Source organism: Eptatretus burgeri, chromosome 17 (genome assembly GCF_056783735.1).
Source record: "Eptatretus burgeri isolate ZD-2024b chromosome 17, Ebu_testis_v1, whole genome shotgun sequence".
NCBI lineage: Eukaryota > Metazoa > Chordata > Myxini > Myxiniformes > Myxinidae > Eptatretus > Eptatretus burgeri.
The window spans coordinates 52,929,969-52,954,560 of NC_140977.1; the positions used below are offsets into that span (position 1 = coordinate 52,929,969).

At 47.4% G+C, this 24,592-nt stretch overlaps 1 protein-coding gene across 5 annotated transcripts in view; it reads right to left on the bottom strand.

The window, feature by feature from the left end:
• LOC147010120 (TOM1-like protein 2) overlaps positions 1 to 24,592 on the bottom strand; it is a 48,079-nt gene that overhangs the window by 17,742 nt on the left and 5,745 nt on the right. For all 5 annotated transcript variants that reach the window (XM_085862285.1, XM_085862283.1, XM_085862284.1 and 2 more), the window contains exons 4-8: positions 23,097 to 23,246; positions 20,560 to 20,694; positions 11,492 to 11,650; positions 11,263 to 11,379; positions 2,188 to 2,321 (exon numbers count right to left, since the gene is read on the bottom strand). In XM_085862285.1, the coding sequence (XP_085718411.1) occupies positions 2,188 to 2,321; positions 11,263 to 11,379; positions 11,492 to 11,650; positions 20,560 to 20,694; positions 23,097 to 23,246 (695 nt within the window). The remainder of the gene's footprint in view (positions 1 to 2,187; positions 2,322 to 11,262; positions 11,380 to 11,491; positions 11,651 to 20,559; positions 20,695 to 23,096; positions 23,247 to 24,592) is intronic.

Here is a 24,592-nt window from a genome sequence, read left to right on the forward strand (position 1 = left end):
GTGTCGTGGGAATTACCCCCCCCCCCCCACACACATCCAATGTGGCCTGTGCAGTTCAAGAACATCGCCGTGCGGAGTTATAAAAAGACGAGCATGAGCTGGTTGCGGTTATTCTCTTGTACAGTAGGTATGCTCAGGCTGAGGATCACGGATGATCAATGGTTCAAAGTTTGATCTGGAAGGCTCTCGCTGGCTCTCGCACAATCTGTGGCAGGCTTCTGCTCTCTGTCCCCCTCACGTTGCTTGGAGTTCCACATTGCCCCGCCGCTCCTTGTGCCGGTAGTGACTTGTGGCAAGGACAAGCTGCACCAAACTGCAGTAAGTGGGTTGGACTGATTTGCTGCAGAAAGCCATTCCTCCCCCTCCCTCTTGCCACTGATGCATTGACACGTGGGCCAGGTTCCATCCTATCTCTGTGTCTTGTCCTCTATCTCTGTCCATCTCATCACCCTGAGTGAATGTGTTAAGGCCTTAAATAATTAGGTTCCATTGTGGTTCTGAGGGTGCATGGGGGTGTTTATTTTAGTTTTATTTGATACAGTTTATTTCACCGATGAGCTGCCATGCATTCGTCTTCTTCCTTTCCACCCCCATTTCTTGTCAATCAATCTTTGGTTTTGATGAACATTGTGTGCTCATCAGTACACGGGAACTCCATAGCGTTACAAAGAATTGGCAGATAAACCCAGTAGTTGGGCAAATTGTGTCTGCGGAATTAAGTCGCGAGAAAAGCGAATTGTTTCACTGCTCTCACTCGGCCAATCTCAGGCCCCCCCTAACAAACGGACGCCAACGTTGTCAGACGGAATGAAAACCCGTCATTCTTGTTACAAAAACAGCTAAAATTGATGAAAAAGCGGCCGAAATTGAAACCAACACAGTAATTACGGTCGCAATAGCAGATATAACCAAAACCAACACGTTTATTCTACACGCAAGAACTGTCGTGACGGACACAAGGACAGTCAATCCCGAAATAGAGCGGTGGGGAATGGAAGCAACATCGGTTATTTCCGTCGCGAAACGGTGGAGACCAAAGCGAAAGCGATTCATTCCGGTTACCATAACGTGGAAAACATGGCGGCTTGAAAAGTTCTTGAAGTTATGGTAAGTTAACTTTAACGTAGTCTGCCTTGAATATATCATGTCTGTTAATGAAAACCCATTTGTGGTACGGGATATTATACAAGCAGCGATAAATGCACCCTCTTGACTTAATGTGTGGCTGACATTTCGTGAAATTCGTGCCTCCGTGCTGCAGCGATCAGTGACGATTGATCGTTTATATTTGCAAGAGGTAAAATTTGATAGTAATAATAAATTGCAAATTCCAATAAAATAACAAAGTTAATGTGAAGTAAAAACTGTAAAAAGATCCCATACACGATCCCCTATGTTGAACTGGGCCTACACAACGAGCGATCCTTCACTCGGGGGCTCGAAATACAGGCAAACCAAACATTATCATCACAACAAAATTCGGTTTAATAAATTGTTAAAACTACATCAGGTACTACCCACTATATATTATGTATATTACATTTATGTTCGAGGCACAAGCACTAAAAAATTTACATACCGTAACAGGTCGTTCTACTGCATCCGCCATCTTGTTCGCACTACAGTAACCGGAATGAACCGCTTTTGTTTCGCTCTCGGACGTTTCGCGACGGAAATAACCAATCTTGCTTCCGTTCCCCACCAATCTATTTCGGGATTGTCCGTTCTTGTTTCCGTCACGACCGTTCTTGTGTGTCGAATAAACGTGTTGGTTTCGGTTATATCTGCTATTGCGACCGTAATTACTGTGTTGGTTTCAATTTCGGCCACTTTTTCATCAATTTTAGCTGTTTTTGTAACAAGAATGACGGGTTTTCATTCTGTCTGACAACGTTGGCGTCCGTTTGTTTGGGGGGCCTGAATCTTGTCAATCAAATTTGCCATGGTTATGTGTCTGAGACTCCGATTCGCACCAAAATTATCTTTCCGCATGCGGAGACCTCTAATCTCCTACCCGCCTTGTCCCACGTCAGTCTTGAAGACCAGCGACGTTACAGAATGAAAGAGGAGAAAGATCAAAGGAAAGAGGGGAAAATAAAGTCAAAAATGCTAAAAAAAAAAATTCTAACCCTATTTTTAAAAAGAAGAAGAGAAAAGATAATTATTTAGCTCAGGTGCTGTGCACACCTGTCATAGCGAAGGAACACATTGTTCAAGTCATCGTTGATGTTCAGGAGGTCACTTGTAAGCCTCTCATCCGAAAGTTGTGCCAACAAGTCGACGACGCGGCGCTGCATGGCATGACACGTCCCATGGAGGTCCTGCCAGGTTCATGGACATGAGCCAAGTGCCTGTGCCTCATCTCCTTAACGCTTCCTCATTTAAGAAGCGATTGCACGACGACGAGCACCAATTGGAATTTCTCATCGTGAAAAGGTCAAATATGATGAAATAAAAACTTGTGTTTCAAGTAAAACATTTAATATTAAAAAAGCATCTAAAGTGATGACTATACAAATATTCATGATCTCTAAGGTCAAGTATGAATAGTACTAGCAAATACAACCCATCGCTTCGCTGACTGGGATATTAAGGGGAGGGAGGGGAGGGAGAGAGGGAGGGAGGAGGGGAAGCGAGAAGGGAGCGAGGAGGTAGCAATGGGGTCCGAGGAGGGGAAGCGAGAATGGAGCGAGGAGGTAGCAATGGGGAGCGAGGAGGGAGTGAGGAGGGTGGTGGGGTGGAGCAGCTATGAGGTGGTGAGGAATGGGGGAAGAGCGAGGAAGTGGGGGGGGTTGGAGAGCGACGCCTCACCAAATGTTGAGATACACTCTGGGAGGAGGGGATGAGAGCGAGGAGGATGGGGGAGAGAGGGGAGGAATGGGGAGGGGAAGGAAGTTTGGGAGGAGGTCAGTGTGAGGGGAGGTGTTCTTGACTTGCGTTTGGTAGTGGGACTTGTGGAGAAGGTGAGAGGGGGTAGTACAGGATTGAATGAAAGGAAAGGAGTATATTAAAACAGCATGTTAATACAGCAAGCGGAGACTGCCGGGAGATGCCCATGGGGGTGGTGGGGGGTTGGGAGGAGGTAGGCGTGAGGGGAGGGGAGGGAAGGCAGCATGAGGGGAGGGAAAGGGAAGGCGGCGGGGGGGGAGGGAAAGGGAAGGCAGCGTGGGGGAAGGGGAAGGCAGCATGAGGGGAGAGGAAGGAAAGGCAGCATGTGGGGAGGGAAGGGAAAGCAGTGTGAGGGGAGGAGAAGGGAATGGTGATAAAATGTGCCCAAACAGAAACATTCTCTTTTTAACAACCAGGTTCTAAATAAAACAGGGTGGGAGCATTTAAAACCCACACTATATACTTGGAAAAGGCCTGCCTGCATGAATGCATGATCGCACATGCAGCGACCTTAACAACCATTCGGTCGGATCACTCCAATTCTGATTCGTACATGTAACACTACGGGGAAGCAGTATTAAATTCAAAACCAATCCATCAGTCCTAAACAGAGGAGGGGTGGGGAAGCAGGGAGGAAAAGAAAGAGAAAGAGAAAGAGAAAGAGAAAGAGAAAGAGAAAGAGAAAGAGAAAGAGAAAGAGAAAGAGAAAGAGAAAGAGAAAGAGAAAGAGAAAGAGAAAGAGAAAGAGAAAGAGAAAGAGAAAGAGAAAGAGAAAGAGAAAGAGAAAGAGAAATAGGGATAGGGATAGGGATAGAGAGATAGAGAGATAGAGAGATAGAGAGATAGAGAGATAGAGAGATAGAGAGATAGAGAGATAGAGAGATAGAGAGATAGAGAGATAGAGAGATAGAGAGATAGAGAGATAGAGAGATAGAGAGATAGAGAGATAGAGAGATAGAGAGATAGAGAGATAGAGAGATAGAGAGATAGAGAGATAGAGAGATAGAGAGTTAGAGAGTTAGAGAGATAGAGAGATAGAGAGATAGAGAGATAGAGAGATAGAGAGATAGAGAGATAGAGAGATAGAGAGATAGAGAGATAGAGAGATAGAGAGATAGAGAGATAGAGAGATAGAGAGATAGAGAGATAGAGAGATAGAGAGATAGAGAGATAGAGAGATAGAGAGATAGAGAGAGAGAGAGAGAGAGAGAGAGAGAGAGAGAGAGAGAGAGAGAGAGAGAGAGAGAGAGAGAGAGAGAGATAGAGAGATAGAGAGATAGAGAGATAGAGAGATAGAGAGATAGAGAGATAGAGAGATAGAGAGATAGAGAGAGAGAGAGAGAGAGAGAGAGAGAGAGAGAGAGAGAGAGAGATTGCGAGAGAGAGAGAGAGAGAGAGAGAGAGACACTGGGGTGGGAGAGAGAGGGACTGGGGTGGGAGAGAGAGGGACTGGGGTGGGAGAGAGAGGGACCGGGGTGGGAGAGAGAGGGACCGGGGTGGGAGAGAGAGGGACCGGGGTGGGAGAGAGAGGGACCGGGGTGGGAGAGAGAGGGACCGGGGTGGGAAAGAGAGGGACAGGGGTGGGAAAGAGAGGGACAGGGGTGGGAAAGAGAGGGACAGGGGTGGGAGAGAGAGGGACAGGGGTGGGGGAGAGAGAGAGGGGGAAAGGGGTGGGAGAGAGAGAGAGGGGGACAGGGGTGGGAGAGAGAGAGAGAGAGGGGGACAGGGGTGGGAGAGAGAGAGAGAGAGGGGACAGGGGTGGGAGAGAGAGAGAGAGAGGGGGACAGGGGTGGGAGAGAGAGAGAGTGAGGGGGACAGGGGTGGGAGAGAGAGAGAGGGGGACAGGGGTGGGAGAGAGAGAGAGGGGGACAGGGGTGGGAGAGAGAGAGAGGGGGACAGGGGTGGGAGAGAGAGAGAGGGGGACAGGGTGGGAGAGAGAGAGAGAGAGAGAGAGAGAGGGGGACAGGGGTGGGAGAGAGAGAGAGGGGGACAGGGGTGGGAGAGAGAGAGAGAGAGAGAGAGAGAGAGAGGGGGACAGGGGTGGGAGAGAGAGAGAGGGGGACAGGGGTGGGAGAGAGAGAGAGGGGGACAGGGGTGGGAGAGAGAGAGGGGGACAGGGGTGGAAGAGAGAGAGAGAGAGGGGGACAGGGGTGGGAGAGAGAGAGAGGGACAGGGGTGGGAGAGAGAGAGAGGGGGACAGGGGTGGGAGAGAGAGAGGGGGACAGGGGTGGGAGAGAGAGAGGGGGACAGGGGTGGGAGAGAGAGAGAGGGGACAGGGGTGGGAGAGAGAGAGGGGGACAGGGGTGGGAGAGAGAGAGAGAGACTGGGGTGGGAGAGAGAGAGAGAGACTGGGGTGGGAGAGAGAGGGACTGGGGTGGGAGAGAGAGGGACTGGGGTGGGAGAGAGAGGGACTGGGGTGGGAGAGAGAGGGACTGGGGTGGGAGAGAGAGGGACTGGGGTGGGAGAGAGAGGGACTGGGGTGGGAGAGAAAGGGACTGGGGTGGGAAAGAGAGGGACAGGGGTGGGAGAGAGAGAGAGAGAGGGACAGGGGTGGGGGAGAGAGAGAGGGGAAAGGGGTGGGAGAGAGAGAGAGAGAGGGACAGGGGTGGGAGAGAGAGAGAGGGGGACAGGGGTGGGAGAGAGAGAGAGGGGACAGGGGTGGGAGAGAGAGAGGGGGGGACAGGGGTGGGAGAGAGAGAGAGGGGGGACAGGGGTGGGAGAGAGAGAGAGGGGGACAGGGGTGGGAGAGAGAGAGAGAGAGAGAGAGAGGGGGACAGGGGTGGGAGAGAGAGAGAGGGGACAGGGGTGGGAGAGAGAGGGACAGGGGTGGGACAGGGGTGGGAGAGAGAGGGGTGGGACAGAGAGAGAGATAGTGGGGTGGGAGAGAGAGAGGGGTGGGAAAGAGGGAAAGAGAGGAGTGGGAAAGAGGGAAAGAGAGGGGTGGGAGAGAGAGGGATAGGGGTGGGAGAGAGACCGAGAGGGGTGGGAGAGAGACCGAGAGGGGTGGGAGAGAGAGAGAGAGAGAGAGAGAGAGAGAGAGAGAGAGAGAGAGAGAGAGAGAGAGAGAGAGAGAGAGAGAGAGAGAGAGAGAGAGAGAGGGAGAGAGAGAGAGAGAGAGAGAGAGAGAGAGAGAGAGAGAGAGAGAGAGAGAGAGAGAGAGAGAGAGAGAGAGAGAGAGAGATAGAGGGGTGGGAGAGAGAGGGATGGGAGAGAGGGAGAGAGAGGGGTGGGAGAGAGGGACAGAGAGGGGTGGGAGAGAGGTAGAGAGAGGGGTGGGAGAGAGGGAGAGAGGGTGGGAGAGAGGGAGAGAGGGAAATAGAGGGGTGGGAGAGAGGGAGAGAGAGGGGTGGGAGAGCGGGAGAGAGAGGGGTGGGAGAGCGGGAGAGAGAGGGGTGGGAGAGAGGGAGAGAGAGGGGTGGGAGAGAGGGAGAGAGAGGGGTGGGAGAGGGAGAGAGAGGGGTGGGAGAGACGGAGAGAGAGGGGTGAGAGAGACGGAGAGAGAGGGGTGGGAGAGAGGGAGAGAGAGGGCTGGGAGAGAGAGGGGTGGGAGAGAGGGAGAGAGAGGGAGAGGGCTGGGAGAGAGGGAGAGAGAGGGAGGGAAGAGAGGAGAGAGAGGGATGGGAGAGAAGAGAGAGAGGGAGGGGAGAGAGGAGAGAGAGAGGGATGGGAGAGAGGAGAGAGAGGGATGGGAGAGAGGGATGGGAGAGAGGGATGGGAGAGAGGGAGAGAGGGAGAGAGAGGTGTGGGACAGGGAGAGAGAGGTGTGGGAGAGGGAGAGAGAGAGATGTGGGAGAGAGAGAGAGAGAAGGGAAGAGTGAGGAAGGGGGATTCCGGCAGATGTAACGTCCAGTTTAACGTCCATCCGAGAGACGGCAAACGCATTGATGAATCACGCTGCCTGGGAAACACGGGGATGAAAGTTTATTGCTGGGTCTGGATTTGGACACAGGATAGACAGCTTAGAGCGAACGTGCATACCTCTTGGCTATCTTGCCATGATGTGGCAATTCATTGCTTTGTATAACAACTGAAAACATTTTTTACTCATTGTAATCATCTCATATATTTTGCTTTCCTTGCCTCAGGAGATGTACCAACTGACACGGTATTGCCATCAAAGCTTGAAGAGCATTCGCCAAGTGGCTTCAGCACTCAAGCAAGCACACCAACAAAATTGTTGAATAAACTTTTTAAAATGAAGCATTTAATTTTTTTTATATGTATCTATCTATGCCGAAGTGACTGGTCATATTATTGAAGATGATCGTACAAAAAGGGAAAACGTGGTGTAAAATAAAAGTGCGCATTTTCAGCGAGCCAGCCACCACCTGACGCACCACATAAAAATGCAGGGCCAAACACAGGCGAGTAGCCCTTGAACGTTGTTCAAGTCGATCGACATACAGTAGTCAGTGATGGTGTGACTATTGTGGAGCGCTCGTGAAGTAGCTTAAGCACTCAAGCACTCCAACAAAATGGTTGATTAGGAACGGCTGGTTTGGCAAACGATTAGCGATCGCTGATTGGTGATATAAACACCATGAATCAGGAGACGCCAAAGCAATGTCCGAATTGGACAAATGAACACTTTTTTTAGCAGTCATAACTACTGCTGAAGTCAATAAAGAAGTTTGCATTTTGGAATTTGGTTGAGATTTAGAGATTCTCGAGGTTATGACATGTGCAGAAATGAAATGAAGCCACAAAATGTGCAGAAATGAAATGAAGCCACAAACACTAGCATCTCCAAGCATTTATATATGCATTGCAATGTATCCAGCGATTTGTAGGGATGATGATCAGGCAATCGATGATAAAAGTGAGGAAAGTGGAAAAAAAAAACGTTTTCGTGAATAACTCGTTGCGGCCTGCTCCAAGTCACGGCATTGTTGAGCAGGCCAAAAAAAAAAATGATGCTTTCAGACTCCAGCAAGCTGACAGAGGACTGGTCAAGTTGGCATGCCACCATTTTTGTTCGGCATTTTTTTTTTTTTTTTGTGATGAGCACCCCTTAAATTATCGTCAAAAGGGGTGTTTAAGTTAACCCAAACACCCAATTTTCATGCATGCACTCCCTTGGAGTTCCCTTCGTATTCCTGCAAAGCTTTAGGCCTCTAAGTTTCAGAGTTATGGAGGACACACACACACACACACACACACACACACACACACACACACACACACACACACACACACACACACACACACACACACACACACACACACACACACACACACACACACGGATGGGGCCAACTGCTTTTGAAAGAAAAATTGCTAAATCTTTGATTTTACCAAATATGATATGTACAGGTGGTGGACAAAAAAAATGGAATCACCTGGGTAAATGAGGAACACCAAATATATTGAAAGCAACAGCTTCCATACAGGTGTGGCCCATGTGTTAATTAAGCAAAGAACATCCCATCATGTTTAGGGTCATGTATAAAAATGCTGGACAGGTCCGGTTGGTGGTTGCTTATAATTATGGCTAGCATGTCTGCAAAAAAGGAGCTTGCTGAGGAGTTTTTCCATATTTAGAAGCTTGTTTGTTAGGCTTGTGCTTGCTCTGCACATTTTTATTTCCCCATCTTGTCTATTTGCTTCTCTAATTCTTTTTGTCCTATTTGTCCTGTGTTTTCGTTGTCTTCTCAGTCCTGCTTTTCCCCGGCCATCCTCCTATCTGGCAGACCTCACCCACGAGGAAGGAAGGAAGCCTTTACTTGCACTTGGACCGGGACTCGGAGATATGAATCAGGGCTTGGCAGTATCCTGTTAAGTTCCGGGTCAAGGAGGATGGCACGGTCACCCACATCCCCAACAAGATTGTTATAGGGATGGAGCGTGGGCAGATGTTTTATATGTGTCAGCCTAAATAATGCCGCAGGTGCATCAACTGGGTCACCTTGTATCTGGTTGCAGAGAACAGTTTTGCTCTCAGCATGCTCAGTTGGGACATTTGACGGAGCACTGCAACACTCAGGTGCAGTACAACTGCTGTTGTGCAATGGGGAACACCTTCCGCTCCTGCCCACAGAGCTACGCTAGCAGGATGGGTGTATATGCGGGCGGGGGTGGGGGTGTTGCCCCGCGAACGAATACAGGTGTGGTGCCGGCTGTGCCTGGTTTGCCATCCTCCTCCTCCCCTCACTGTAAAGGAGGATGAGGAGAAGATGAAAGGAGGAGAAGAGAAAGGATGAGAGAAATGAGAAGAACAGGGAGGAGGCTGCAATCCCCTCGCCCCCCCCCCAGCAGCGCAGGACTTTGATGCGGTTACGTCGGGTACTGGGCCCACTGAGGTGGGAGGGGAGAACTCTTTGGAAAAGGTGGTTGTTCCGGTGGCGTGGTCGGAAGGAACAACCTCCATTTAAGAGACCTCGCTGCCTGGGGTTGAAAGCGATGGCTCCTCCTCCGGCCATGAGGACACTGATCTTTCAGGTGAATGGGCAATGAAGAAACGCCAGAGGAAGCCCCGGCAGTACAAAAAGCCACTTCCCCTTGGCAAGGCACCAAGACGAAGGTACCTTTGCGACACAAAGCCCCCTCTCCAGAGGCTGGATAATGCTGGGGAGGGACATGGCAGACCACCAGGGGAGGGGGGGGTTGGGAGGGTCCTCCAGCTCTCCCCCACCAATCCTTCCCATTCCCGCTCTCGCTCCCCAAGGCAAAACTCCCACCCCTCATTTTTGTCCCCCTCCAGTGGCGACTAAAGTGATGGGGATAAATAAAGTGGACAATGGTTAGTTTTATAACTTTGCTTTGTAATTATTGATTTTTCTTTGAATATATTTTTGCCCAGATCCTCGTTTTAATTTACTGTTATTGACTTGCTTTGATTATTGTTTTGATTTATTGTTATCGATTTGGTTTGACTATTGTTTTGATTGTTATTTTGATTTTTGGCCTTTGCTTATTCTTGAATGACCGTCTGTTTTTTTGATACCTTTTTTTGTAATAAAAAAGGCTGAGGCCATAAAACCTCAGTGCCTTTTAAAGTGGGGCGGTTGTTGGGGCACGTTTGGCAGGAGCTTCAGTGACAAAGACAGCTCAAGTTGCTGATGTTTCACGAACAACAGTGTTGGAGGTGACGTTGGCATGGAACTTCGAGGGAAAGACATCCTCAGCAAAGGACATCAGTGGGCGGAAGCACATACTGCAGGATCATGATGTCCATGCATTAATTTGAAGTGCAAGGCAAAGCAGGCGAGCAACTGCAGATCAATTGACTGTAAATTTCAACCTCGGGCACAAGCAGCCAGTTTCATCAAAAACGGTCTGCCGAGAATTCCATAGAGCGGAATACCATAGTCGGGTTGCAGTGCACAAACCCCTCATCACATCTGGCAATGCACATTTGCTAGTTTGGGTGTTGTCATTCCCTTAGAAGGCAAGGTCAATGCCAATTGCTACTTAATGGTACTGAGTGATCATATTCACCCCATGTTGCAACATTTCTTTCCTGCCGGGAGGGGTGTCTTCCAAGCTGACAATGCCACCATCCACAGAGCACGTGTGGTCGCCCAATGCTTTGATGATCATGACACTGATGTTATCCATATGTCATGGCCTTCTCAGCAACCAGATCTGAACCCAATCGAACATTTATTGGATATTCTGGAACAATACCTGAGACAGTGTTTTCCTCCTCTATCAAACAGGTGCGAGTTGATTGACTTTCTCATGGAAGAATGGTGCCGCATCCCTCCTGCAGAATTCTAGACAATGGTCAACTCTATGCCACTGCATATACAGGCCGTACTGGTTGCAGGTGGTGGCCCAACGCCCTATTAAGTGACTTTACATTAGTGTTTCCATTTTTTTTGTCCACTATCTGTAGATGCTTCATCACAGTATAATCATCCTTACAGTGATTATCAAGAATAACAAGCCTTAAGTATTATGGAGGCTTTCCATTGGTGGTGGAAGTACAGTAACCGAATTGAGGTCATTGTGGTGCTTTAGTGCTGTTTCTAAGGACAAATAGACCTGGTGGTGGCCATCTCCTTCCAGGGCCAGGTTTCAGATGAAACCCACACCATTGAGAGCAATGGCAATGCAATAAGACTTCACACAATCCACAATGGAGCCACAATGCAGCACCCCCGCTGACACTGCACCAGTGTACCAATTTTTAGTTGGTTGCGATTTCAGTCACGATCAAACAGAGAATCAAAGAGCTCAGATATGAATACATTATTGCCGAGGGCGTTGGCTGTCCTACTGCCCAACTAACCAAGAAAAAACAATGTATAAATGCTGAAGGTTATTCTAAACATTGCATGAGAAAGATTGCCCAGCTGTATTGAAGAATACCTACATTATATGCACATTCATAGATGGAACAAGGGACAAAATATGACGTTGCTAAGTCACCTGCAACAGCTCGAGATCAGAGGGAGTTTCCTGTCCCGGCGCAAGTTCATGTAGCATCTCAGAGAGAACACGTATGTTCCCACGCACCACCTCTATCTCCTGCTCCAACTTGGTCACCTGTCAATCGAAGGAGTATACAAGGACAGTTAATAAAAAATATGAGATGGCCACTTATCGACAAAAGTAAAAGTATACTTCGCTTGCTTTAAGTTGACAGCACATGTCTGACCTGTTCAGTGGTGGGGACAAAACCCCCAACATTTGTGTTTGGAAGAGGCGTAGGAACCCAGGTATCTGTCGCCGTGTTCTGTTGGGACAGAAAGCTCCACTGGGGAGCTGTCATCGGAGCTGGAACTCTGACAGTGTTGTTGAGAGGTGCCCGAACACTCTGACAAACATGAAATTTGAATTGGGAAGATCGGCAAATCGTGTATAATCTAAAATACAATATATACTGTATGTATACACACGCACACACAAACATATATATTGTTACGGCAGTGGAAATTTGCAGATCACCATAAAGGGTCCTTAGATCAGTTATGACGATAAGTATATGTGTAGTTAGATTTTCCCACTGTTGTTTAGAGGGAATTTCCGTGTTCACCGGGCTGCGATCCTTTGAGATAGCCGTTTTTCTTTTCTCTGTCATTATTTTGGACAAATCATCCCCCAACAACCAAATCGCCACCACCAACATCATTCCCAAACAACTACAACTCAAACACCACCACCTTCACCTCTTTACCTCCACAACTCCACCCCGCAAACATCGCTTCACCGCCATTCTCAAACGACGCCTGCCAGCAACCAAATCGCCACCACCAACACCCTTCCCAAACCACCACAGCAAACTCCCACCACCTTCGCCTTTCTACCGAACGTCGGGCCATGGGTTGTGAATGGGTTCCTTTCAACTTGAAAAGCGGATCAAGAATGATTCACACCCACTTTTCATCCATCCAATGGCTGAGCATCAGGTGGTATAGCCCCGCCTCCGAACCCACTGTGATCCGCAAATTTGCATATACGCTCCACCCCCGGCCTATATAAGCGCGAGCACGGCGCAGCTCGGTGCAGTCAAGTGGGAGCAGTGGAGTGGCAGCAGCAGTGTGGCAGTGTGTCGGTCGCGGCAGTCAAGTGGCATTCAAGTCTGGAGTCGGTGGAGTGGAAGTCAAGCAGTGTCGGTGGGGCAGTCAAGTCGAGTGCAGGGTAGGCAGTGCAGTGTGTCGGTGGGGCAGTCAAGTCGAGTGCAGGGTCGGCAGTGCAGTGTGTCGGTGTCGGCAGTCTGGAGAGTTGGGAGACGGGGCAGTCAAGTCGAGTGCAGTGTCGGCAGACGGCGGCAGTGTCGGTGTGGCAGTGTCAGTGGTGCAGAATCGGGAGACGGAGCTCGAAGCAGATGGGAAAGGCAGACGGGGGCCGAACGCCGGAGAGAGCTCGCCGGCCACGCCAGGGGCACGAAGCCAGGCGCAGCTACGCTGACATCGCGGCTTGCCCGCCATCGCGCCACGAGGGCGCGGGTAAGACCCCTCGGTCTCGTGGACCTGGCCGCTCATCCAGGTTCCACGCACATTTGGTCCACAAACCTGTCTGCCACCCTTGCCTTTTTCCTTTGCTTGTGTGTAAATGCATGTGGTGGCACCGTCTTAGCAGTAGAATTGTCTAAGTGTGCGTGTGAAATAAAGACTTTATTCGGTTGTAATTCTTGCTTTCGTTGCTTTGACTGTTATACGTGCATGATTTTCTGTATGGCTGTAAATATGTGCCTTGTCTGAGTGTGCAATAGATGTGTTTGTTGAACTGTTCCCCGTTTCGTTGCGTCCTTTCCCTTGTTTGAAAGTTCCATCTTGCATGACGGAAGGAATTGGTAGAGGGGTGTAAGCACCCGGTAAATAATCATGTCCGTCGGGGCCGGCGATAACACCGCTCGGTTATCACTGAAGCACGGAACAGACCGCTTAAGCGGTTCGTGTCCTAGGCCGGCCAGCGGCGAGGTGCGATCGACCAGTTAACTACCCGCACAGATACTTAGGTCGGTCGAGTTTGGTGAACAACCCTATCCTGCGCGGGTGGCCGATTGGCACGATTGTGGTGGGGTCGAAAGACCCACCCGTGACTAGCTCCTGGCGGTAGTTCCAAGGAGGGTCACGACTGAATTATCCGTTCAGGTGGGCGACGCGGTCGCGATTTGAGTTACGTGACCGATCGCACGCCGGGCAGACTGAAATTCGTAACAATATATACAGTGGGGAGAACAAGTATTTGATACACTGACGATTTTGCAGGTTTTCCCACTTACAAAGCACGTAGAGGTCTGTAATTTTTTATCATAGGTACACTTCAACTGTGAAAGACGGAATCTAAAACAAAAATCCTGAAAATCACATTGTATGATTTTTAAATAATTAATTTGCATTTTATTGCATGAAATAAGTATTTGATAGATCAGAAAAACAGAACATAATATTTGGTACAGAAACCTTTGTTTGCAATTAAAGATATCAGACGTTTCCTGTAGTTCTTAACCAGGTTTGCACAGACTGCAGCAGGGATTTTGGCCCACTCCTCCATACAGATCTTCTCCAGATCCTTCAGGTTTCGGGGCTGTCGCTGGGCAACACAGACTTTCAGCTCCCTCCAAAGATTTTCTATTGGGTTCAGGTCTGGAGACTGGCTCGGCCACTCCAGGACCTCGAGATGCTTCTTACGGAGCCACTCCTTAGTTGCCATGGCTGTGTGTTTCGGGTCGTTGTCATGCTAGAAGACCCAGCCACGCCCCATCTTCAATGCTCTTGTTGAGGGAAGGAGGTTGTTGGCCAAGATCTCGCGATACATGGCCCCATCCATCCTCCCCTCAATACGGTGCAGTCATCCTGTCCCCTTTGCAGAAAAGCATCCCCAAAGAATGATGTTTCCACCTCCATGCTTCACGGTTGGGATGGTGTTCTTGGGGTTGTACTCATCCTTCTTCTTCCTCCAAACACGGCGAGTGGAGTTTAAACCAAAAAATTCTATTTTGGTCTCATCAGACCACATGACCTTCTCCCATTCCTCCTCTGGATCATCCAGATGGTCATTGGCAAACTTCAGACGCTCCTGGACATGCGCTGACTTGAGCAGAGGGACCTTGCATGCGCTGCAGGATTTTAATCCATGACGGCGTAGTGTGTTACTTTTGGTTTTCTTTGATACTGTGGTCCCAGCTCTCTTCAGGTCATTGACCAGGTCCTGCCATGTCATTCTGGGCTGATCCCTTACCTTTCTCATGATCATTGAGGCTCCACCAGGTGAGATCTTGCATGGAGCCCCAGACCGAGGGAGATTGACTGTTATCTTGAATTTCTTCCATTTTCTAATAATTGCACCAACAGTTGTTGCCTTCTCACTAAGCTGCTTGCCTATTGTCCTGAAGCCCATCCCAGCCTTGTGCAAGTCTGCAATTTTGTCCCTTATGTCCTCAGACAGCTCTCTGGTCTTGCCCATTGTAGAGAGGTTGGAGTCTGATTGATTGAGCGTGGACAGCTGTCTTTTCTGCAGATAACGAGTTCAAACAGGTGCAGTTAATACAGGTAATGAGTGGAGAATGGGAGAGCTTCTTAAAGACAAAACCAACAGGTCTGTGAGAGCTGGAATTCTTACTGGTTGGAAGGTGATCAAATACTTATTTCATACAATAAAATGCAAATTAATTATTTAAAAATCATACAATGTGATTTTCAGGATTTTTGTTTTAGATTCTGTCTTTCACATTGGAAGTGTACCTATGATAAAAATTACAGACCTCTACGTGCTTTGTAAGTGGGAAAACCTGCAAAATCGGCAGTGTATCAAATACTTGTTCTCCCCAGTGTGTGTGTGTGTGTGTGTGTGTGTGTGTGTGTGTGTGTGTGTGTGTGTGTGTGTGTGTGTGTATACACATATATATATATATATACATATATACATATATACATATATATACATATATATACATATATACATATATATATATATATATATATATATACATATATACATATATATATATATATATATATATACATATATATATATATATATATATATATATATATATATATATATATATATATATATATATATATATATATATATATATATATATATGTATATATATATATATATATATATATATATATATATATATATATATATATATATATATATATATATATATATATATTGTCACGAATTTGGAATTCAATTGCACACAACATACAGGTTCCTTTAGTCAGCTATGTCGATAAGTGCATGTTCCCTAGATAGCTCACCTTTCATTGTTTAAATGTTCAGAGATCGATTAGATGCGCTGCGGATCGATTTAATAGTTAGGGAACGAAACAATGGAGACGTCGCTCCCACTCTTCTGCAGAGGAAGAAGAACCCTGCCATCCCGTGACGTCAACAACTCCCTCCCACCCGTGGTTGAGCGGGGGGAGGGGGGGTGGATCACGAGGGCACGAGTCACGCCGGGTGCGGGGGAGGGGGTGCAAAGGATAAAGAGAACATCTTTTCTTTGTTCAAAAAAAAAGAGTTCGTGGGAGTCCCGTGGTAGGGCTGAGTTCGTGGGAGTCCCGTGGCAGAGTTCGTGGGCAGAGTTTGTGAAGAGTCCCGTTCTGAGTCCCGTGTGTTGAGTTCGTGTGCTGAGTCCCGTGGGAGGAGTAAGCTTTTTGCTTCGGCTGGCTCAGTGAGCTTCGCCTGCCGCTTTGTTTTGGAAGGAACTTGAGCCGGTTGTTCGGCTCGAGCTGCGAGTGGAGGCTTCTTCCTCTTCTTCTTGGTTCGTGGAGCTTTTCGTTCTCCATTTTGTTTCCCGGCTTGGTGCGACACGTCGGCCTCTTCTTGGAGTTGGTTCCTCGCGGGAAGCGACACATCGACAGGAAGGATCGGCACCTCATCTCACCGGCACGTGTTGAGAAGCGCGGGAGGATTCGCGGGAGCTCGGGAAGGAACGCGGCTCACGGCGATTTGGATTCAGCTCGCTCTCGCTGGAGCCCGGGTCCGGACAAGTTGAAGACCACACGAGGTGGAAAGGTTCGAATCAAGCTCTGAGTAACAGCTCACCTGTCCTCCGAGCTGGAGCTCGTGATTAAAGGCCTCAGCCACTGTTTCGCGCGCGCGTGTGTGTGTGTGTGTGTGTGTGTGTGTGTGTGTGTGTGTGTGTGTGTGTGTGTGTGTGTGTGTGTGTGTGTGTGTGTGTGTGTGTGCGCGCGCGCGCGTGCGCGCACGTGTGTCCATGGGCCAGTCTAATAAGTAGGAAATGCTGTGAAGTGTAAATGAATGTACATAATAAGTAGACGGTTGTAGTTCTTTTGTCGTGCTTTTGTTGCTTGTATAATTGCATACGTGTTTTGCCTTATTTAATTGCATACGTGTTTTATGATAATAAATGTCCTTGTGTGAAAGTAAACCTGCTCATTGCGTCCATTCCCTCATTGACTGAACATTTCGTGTGTCGGGAGTTAGAAAGCCGTTGGTTTGCCGTAATAGGGGGACATTTGGACCAACGGTTCTCAGTGATTACGCCGCTCGGAATCGCGCACGGACAAGCTCGCCTCGGCGGTTTGTTCCATACGAGATCCGTCGAGGGTGGAATACCCCGGTAGTTGGATCACGTGGGTATTTAGGTACATTGAAGATTGGCAATCGACCACGACCACTACCCTACGTGATTTGCCGATTGGCGTATTTCGGTTCTTGAACAAGGACCCGTCGCTCGGAGTTATCCGGGCGGCGATCTATATTCCGGGCAATCGGTCGGGCCGACTCGACTTGCGGCTCCATTCAGAGCGGACGGTTGGCGGCTGACCCCCGGCCAGTAACAATATTATATATATATATATATATATATATATATATATATATATATATATATATATATATATATATACATATATATATACACGCACGCATGCACGCACACATTGAAACATGTGGAGTGTGACGAACACTCCCCCGATATCCATTGGACATTGTCCTACACCAAAGCGTCAACTCCAATCCGGAGGCCTCAGCTCAGCGACTGTTAAACAGACAAAGATTACATGTCAACATCAGTTAAACATCAAACGGAGCTGCCTATCCAGATTTCGGGCTTATTTCCCCCTCATCAGGGCGACATACCGATAAATGTGTAAGCAATGATGACCACATTCGTTGTTTATACATCAGACGCTCCTGCTGACTGTTATGGTGAGCATCACCGCGGATTATGTCTCACACGGTAAAACTGCATAATCCGCAACGAACAACCGTCTGTCTGCCACTCAGACGATTGTTCCCGCTCATGCAAACCATTCAACCAGAAGGCACGTGATGCAATCGGCGGGTAAATCAAAACATGTGGAGTGTGACGAGGACATTGGGGGAGTGTTTATATGTAATCACCGTCAGTCAGTCTGTCTGTTTGGGAAGGAGCTTTCCACTTCAGGGCAGGGCTTCCCCCATTCATGGAAGGGCTTCAAAATCACATCGCCGCCATTTTGTTTGCTCCATATAGCCTATTTTGTCAGGCTCAAACTTTCTTACACTGTCACAGCTTTATATTAACTCTAATTCGATATCGGATTTCATTTTATGTAGTTGCTAAGATGGTGAAAGTTTTGGATGCAAAAACAAGAAGAAAATTTGTGTTTTCATATGAAAATGCATTCTCAGTGAAATTAAGGCCTGTAAGTGTAATATAAAGTTCATTTAGACTCCCTCACGGCTATATGTTAACTCTAATTCACCATCTGATTTCATTTTTTGTAGTCTTTAAGATAAGATGGTTCAAGTTTCATTTGCAGCAAAAGGTGAGAAAATTGGACGAATATTGGCATTTTTAAACAAGAATGCATTCTCATATCTGTTTTGAATGTATCTGGTCGGATGCATGGGGGGGGGGGGGAATAGGAGAGAAGGGGAGGAGTGGAGGAGGGGTTAGTGGGAGAGTGATGGTATGGGGAGTAATTAGAGGAGAAGGGAGGGGGATTATAGGAGTGAGGAGAGGGGAGTAGAGGGAGAGGAGGGAGGGGAAGTAGAAGGGCGAAGGGAGGTGAAGTAGAAGAGAGGGTACGGGGAGTAGAAGAGTGAGGGTCGAGGGAGGAGTAGAGGAGCGAGCGTTGGGAAAGTTGTGGGAGAGGAGGGAGGGAGGTGGAGTAGAGGAGTGAGAGTATATGGAGAGGAGGGAGGGGAAGTAGAAGAGCGAGAGTAGGGGAAGTCGGGAGAGGGAGGGAGGGGAAGTAGAAGAGAGAGTAGGGGAGTCGTGAGGGGGGGGGAGGAGAAGTAGTCGAGAGGGTGGGGGAAGTAGAAGAGCGAGGGTAGAGGGAGTAGTGGGAGTAGCGAGAGGAGGAGTAGAAGAGTGTGAGTGGAGGGAGTTGTGAGAGAAGTGAGTAGAGGAGTGAGGGTCAGGTGAGTGGTGGGAGAGGAGGGAGGTGGAGTAGAGGAGCGAGGGTAGGGGGAGTAGTGAGAGGAGAGAGGGGGAGTGGAGGGAGGGGAAGTAGAAGAGTGAGGGAGTGAGTGGGGGAAGTGAGAGGAGGGAGGTGAGTAGTGAGAAGAGGGAGGAGGAGTAGTCGATCGAGGGTAGGGTTCCCTGCTCGGGAATTAGTTTTGACGCCGTTTTGAATGTATGCGGTTGGACACAACGTGGGGAGGGAGAGAGAGAGAGGGGGGGGGAGTAGTGAGGGGAGGGGAAGGAGAGGATGGATGGGAAGTAGAAGGAAGGTAGAGGGAGTAGTGAGGAGGGAGGGGTGTAGCTAAGTGTGAGGGTCGTGTTCTCTGCGAGGGAAAACTGAAGTTCGTGTTCGAACTGTAGTCCAATTCTATTTTTTCATGTTCCTGCGGTATTCCTATATATAAAGAATTCATTTCAGGTGAGTGATATCTTTTCTAACTTTTTAATGAAACAATACTTCAAAAAACTTTGTATGCAGTAAATTGAATATGTGGACCAACGATGGAATCCAATTGTTATTAATAACGTTTGGCTCTGAGGAACTTTTAATTTGTGAAGTGAAGTGCATTCGATGCAAGTCAATCAAGTCAAGGCAGAAGTAAGTTACTCCACACCCTCTCCCACCCCTCACCCGCCTACCTCCCTCCTCTCCCCTGTGCATGATCCTCTCCCCCTCCTCTACCCTCTCATCTCCCCTTTCCCCTATCTCCCTTCCCCTCCTCTCACCCTCCCCCCCTTATCCTTCCATCCTCCCCCTCTCCTCTTCCCCCCCCCTGCTCCCTCTCCTCCATTGAGGTGTGTGCCGTTAAACTGGACGACACATCTGCCAGAATCCCATCTCTCCTTCCCCTTCCCCCATGTCCTCCCACTCCCCCATCCTCCTCCTCTCCCCTCATGAGTGAAGCATCATATTTGAAGAGGGCCTGTCCAAATACATTTTGGAAGACTCTATGTGCAGCATCTCACTCAAGATGTCCAAATGTCATGCATGTCTTTGCCCGTGGGTTTCCCATGGGCGCCCCATGAGTATTATTTAAAGTTGTAATTACTGTCTGTTCATCGATAGAATCGGCCCCACCGGTAGTAACCCCATCCTAATGAACACTGTTGGAATCCTCTTGGCAAATGGAGATGCAAGAAAACATTTTCAAACCTCCTGGGTGTCCAGTCTGCACATGTGTAGGCATTAAATACCCGTGCTGCTGCACAGACATACAGGTTACTTAAAATAATAACATTTCATTTTCAACTAATTACATTCTTAACTTTAGTAACAAGGAGGCAGCACAGTATCCAATGGAGCTTCTGAACACCCTTGACATGCCTGTATTATTCATTACGTAGATTATTATTCAATCGTAGTCGTAGTGCAGTATTCGTATTCAGTCGAGTTGCCTTATTGTATCGTATTATTGCTTGTTAGTCTGAATTAAATATTGTATTAATATGTGATGAATTAATTGGAATTATACATAACACCTGGCTCTCTTTTTCTAAACTCTAAATGCCTTCCGCACAAGATGCGGGTACCTCTGTTCGTTAAACAATAAACTAGCATCCAGTACGCCTGGCACTTTGATCAAAACGGACAAGGTACTCTTTCTTTTCAAAAAAAACAAAATCATCTTTGACCTAATTATCCCATAAATATCTAATAAAACCTTAAACGCCGAGAAGCTGATGCAAGGTCGAGGTTGTGCAATGTTGATATGCCTCCTGAAGTATGGAGTAATTCCGTGCTCCAGTAGAATTGATAAAACAGTAGACTTGATAAATGGACCGACGTCTCAAATACAAGCACGAAAAATGCGAATAAATCCTGATTGCAGAAGATAAATTACCCTCACCCTGCGAGGGGTGTGAATGGGTGACAGAGGCTCAGACACCATGGCTGGAAACTCCACTCCCTTCCTTTTGAGATCCTCGTACACATGCACAGCACCCGTCAATTCTGGCGAGCTCCGGAATGCATCAGCCCAGGCCTGGCACAAGGTATGAGCAAGACAGAACAAAAACAATCTTGTTCGCATACCCATCACAACACAAACATGATGTTTCTTGAAAGTATAGTACACTCGCGGGTACTCCTGCCCTCCGGGTGGGTGTGCCCGTCTCGGCCCACTCTCGGTTGGTAATGTGCTGCAGTACATTCTTGGAAATACACTTAATTTTTGTCATATCCATCCAAAAAAAAATCGATTTTTTTTTTTTTTTTTTTAGAAATTCAATTTTTTCTTGGAAAACCGAAGTAGCAACCCCTTGAGTGTATCCTGAAAATTTGGTGTCGATCAGACCAAGGGTCTCAGAGTAGTTACCGGACAAACTAACAAACATACATGCAGACATCGCTCTGATTTATATATTGGATTAAATTGTGACCTTTAATCGACGCATGACGCCATTCCTAATGGTCACTAGCATCGTCCAATACTCGCCTGAGGGAAATTTGGAAAAAAAAATTGGACGTACTTGCGCGTGGGTGGTGTATAGGCTAAGAGCCACTGGTCCACTCACATATCAGAAGTAAAAATGATTATAACCAGTTATTCCGTTCCGTCAAATCATGTCCGACTTCTGGTGACATTCATGATCAGATTTATCCAAATATCCCTGTCTGCCCTGCTTTCCGAAGCTCTCGCAGAGAAAGTTTGGTTGCAGCCTTTACTCCATCTATCAGACACACACAAGGTCTGCCTCTTCCTCTTAGTTAACTTAGGTATAAACCATACCCAGCATGGTTGACTTCTGCAGACTTTTGTTTTCTGCAAATGATGTGTCCAAAGTATGACAGTTTCTGTTTTAGCATCAGTGCTTCCAATGTACTTCGTTTTCTTCTTCTTCTTTTGGCTGCTCCCATTCGGGGTCGCCACAGCGGATCATCCGTCTCCATTTCGCTCTGTCCTCTACATCTTCCATTGTCACACCAACCACCTGCATGTCCACCCTCACCACATCCATGAACCTCCTCTGTAGCCTTCCTCTTCTCCTCCTACCTGGCGGCTCCATCCTCAACATCCTTCTCCCGATATATTCCGTATCCCTCCTACGCACATGTCCAAACCATCTCAATCTCACCTCTCTCACTTTGTCTCCAAACTATCATACCTGCGCTGTCCCTCTAATATACTCATTTCTAATCCTGTCCATCCTCGTCACTCCCAACGAGAATCGCAGCATCTTTAACTCTGCCACCCCCAGCTCCGCCTCCTGTCGTTTTGTCAGCGCCACCGCCTCCAAACCATACAACATAGCTGGTCTCACTACCGTCTTGTATACTTTCCCTTTCACTCTTGCAGCTACCCTTCTGTCACAAATCACTCCTGAAACTCTTCTCCACCCACTCCATCCTGCCTGCACTCTCTTCTTAACTTCTCCACCACACTCTCCGTTACTTTGGACAGTTGATACCAAGTATTTAAACCCATCCACCTTCACCACCTCAACTCCTTGCAACCGAGTGCTTCTAATGTACATGGTGGTCAAATTTGTTCAACCACCGATGTTTGTTCTTATTGTAGTCCATGGAATATTTAACGTCCATCACCAAAACCACATTGCAAAACTGTCAATCTTCTTCCTTTCTTTCCTCTTCACTGTCCATGACTCGTATCCATAGATTGCAACTGTGAATACCAGATCATTCACCAGCCGCCACTTGGTTTGTCTTGTTACATCTTTATCTTTCCAGATCATTGTCAACACTGACTGCTGTTCTCCCAAACGCAAACCAAACATTCATTTCTCCTCTACATTCTCTACTCACTTCAATCTTAGAAACCAGGACGATGAAACTTTCCACTATTTCCACACGCTTGTCTCACAATCTGAACATGTTGATCTTCTTAGTTGACAAGTATCAGCAGTATAACTGAGATGTCGATATATTTTCCTCCAACCCTGACTCCAGCCTCTGTGTTATCCCAGTTTGCTTTTTTTGTCCAAATTATTATAACCACAAATTAATCAGTCAATTCCGTCTGATGATAATATTAATAACAATAATAATATTAACACAAGGACTGGCAGGATGGCCTGGAGGTACGCACACTCACATTTAAGCTGTCAAGCCTGGGTTTGAATCCTGGCCCAGCGACAAACTGTCATCCCTGTGTTTCACAGGCAGGGTAATTAATCATTGTGGGTGTGTGTCGTCCCTCAGTTGTATGTTAAACTGGGCATCCCATCTGCCAGCATTAGTTGGTGGACGTTAAAATCCCACGGTTCCCTTTACAAAGAGTAGATGAGCTATCGCCGGCACCCTGGCCAAATTCCAAATTCCTGCCCTAACCTTATTTGAACGTCAGGCCTGGCCAGCCGGTTCCTGAAAGACTTGAAAGACCCCAAAAACTTGCTGAGGAGTACAATGTCAGAGTCTGGCAGCTACCTGAATGAGTAAAAGTACACGGTCCTGCACCACCATTGGTGGGTTGTTCTTGGGCTGAATGAGACGCAGCAGAACACCCTCAAGAAAGTCGCGGCTGCTGACGAGCGCGTGGAAGCGATGCCCGCAGTTTTTCACACCGGTCTCGAGAACCTACCAAACCGAACATTGAACACAACGGATGACTAAAAGAGCATTGACATATTAATACAACATTGTAAAGGTGAGGGAAGCATTTTGATTGATTATTTAGTTGATTAGTTATGTATTTATTTCAGTGGTCCAAGGCTCATGGAGGTGATTGCATACAGAGTAAAACATATGCAGGACAACGAAATTAGGAGACAACAGTGTTCTATAACAATAATTACAATGGCATTAGTACACAATAAACAAATCAAAACAATGGGTAAGTGAACATTTCCCTATTGACAAAGCGCTAAAGTTTCAGGGATAAAAACATCACTCCTCTGTCAATGGCATCAAGAACTGGTGCTGGACCATTTCCTCCATGAACGAACAAACAAGACATTGATCGAGGTACACTAACTGCTCTGGAAAGCAAGAAGCCGACGTTTCTGGCGTTAACCCTTCGTCAGAGCAAAAAGGGACGAAAGGTTAAAATGAATGTGAACAGGCCAACCATTAGGCTTTGCCCAACATTTTAACAAACTTTGGAGTCTATCCGTGCGACTGAAGGAATGTATCTTCTTCCTCTTCAACGCCCCCAATTATTCCCACGTTCTTGTGGTATTGGCCGCAGTCCGTGCTGCTTCCTTGCTTGACTGTCAACATTTAGAGGACAGAGCAAGGAACCAACCCCACGGGTTGGCATCACATGGTTGGGGTGGGGGGAGAAGATGTCTCCTTAAAATGTGTTTTGGAGGGGGGAGATTTATATTTTCAAATACCTCTGCCGACTGCATTGAGAAAGGTGCTGACTGCATCAGATGGGCTTTGGTGAAGTCAAGTTCAGCGTGGTCTCGTATAATTGTCTGTGTGTGCATGATTTGGAATGCAGTCCTCAACGAGCCTTGGACCAACTAAAATAAATAAATTACGCAACTCAATTTTTAAAAACCACCGACCCAGTTATTGGGCTTTTTATTTTCCAAAGAAAACAATCTGGCCAATATATTTGGAGGTGGTGGGAGCACTGTCTCTACAATAATCAGCCCAACTTGGATATATATATATATATATATATATATATATATATATATATATATATATATATATATATATATATATATATATATATATATATATATATATATATATATATATATATATATATACACACACACACACACACACACACACACGAGGTGTGTTCAAAAAGTATCCAACCTTAATTTTTCGTGCGTAGACAAATGAAGCTAGGGAGGTGTGGTTTGGTGCACGTATGTAGGCGATCCTAATCCGGATGCGTGAATATTTTCCCACCTGCAGAAGCTGTCAGTCGCCGACAGACCGCCGATGAGTGAGGAAGTGTAAGT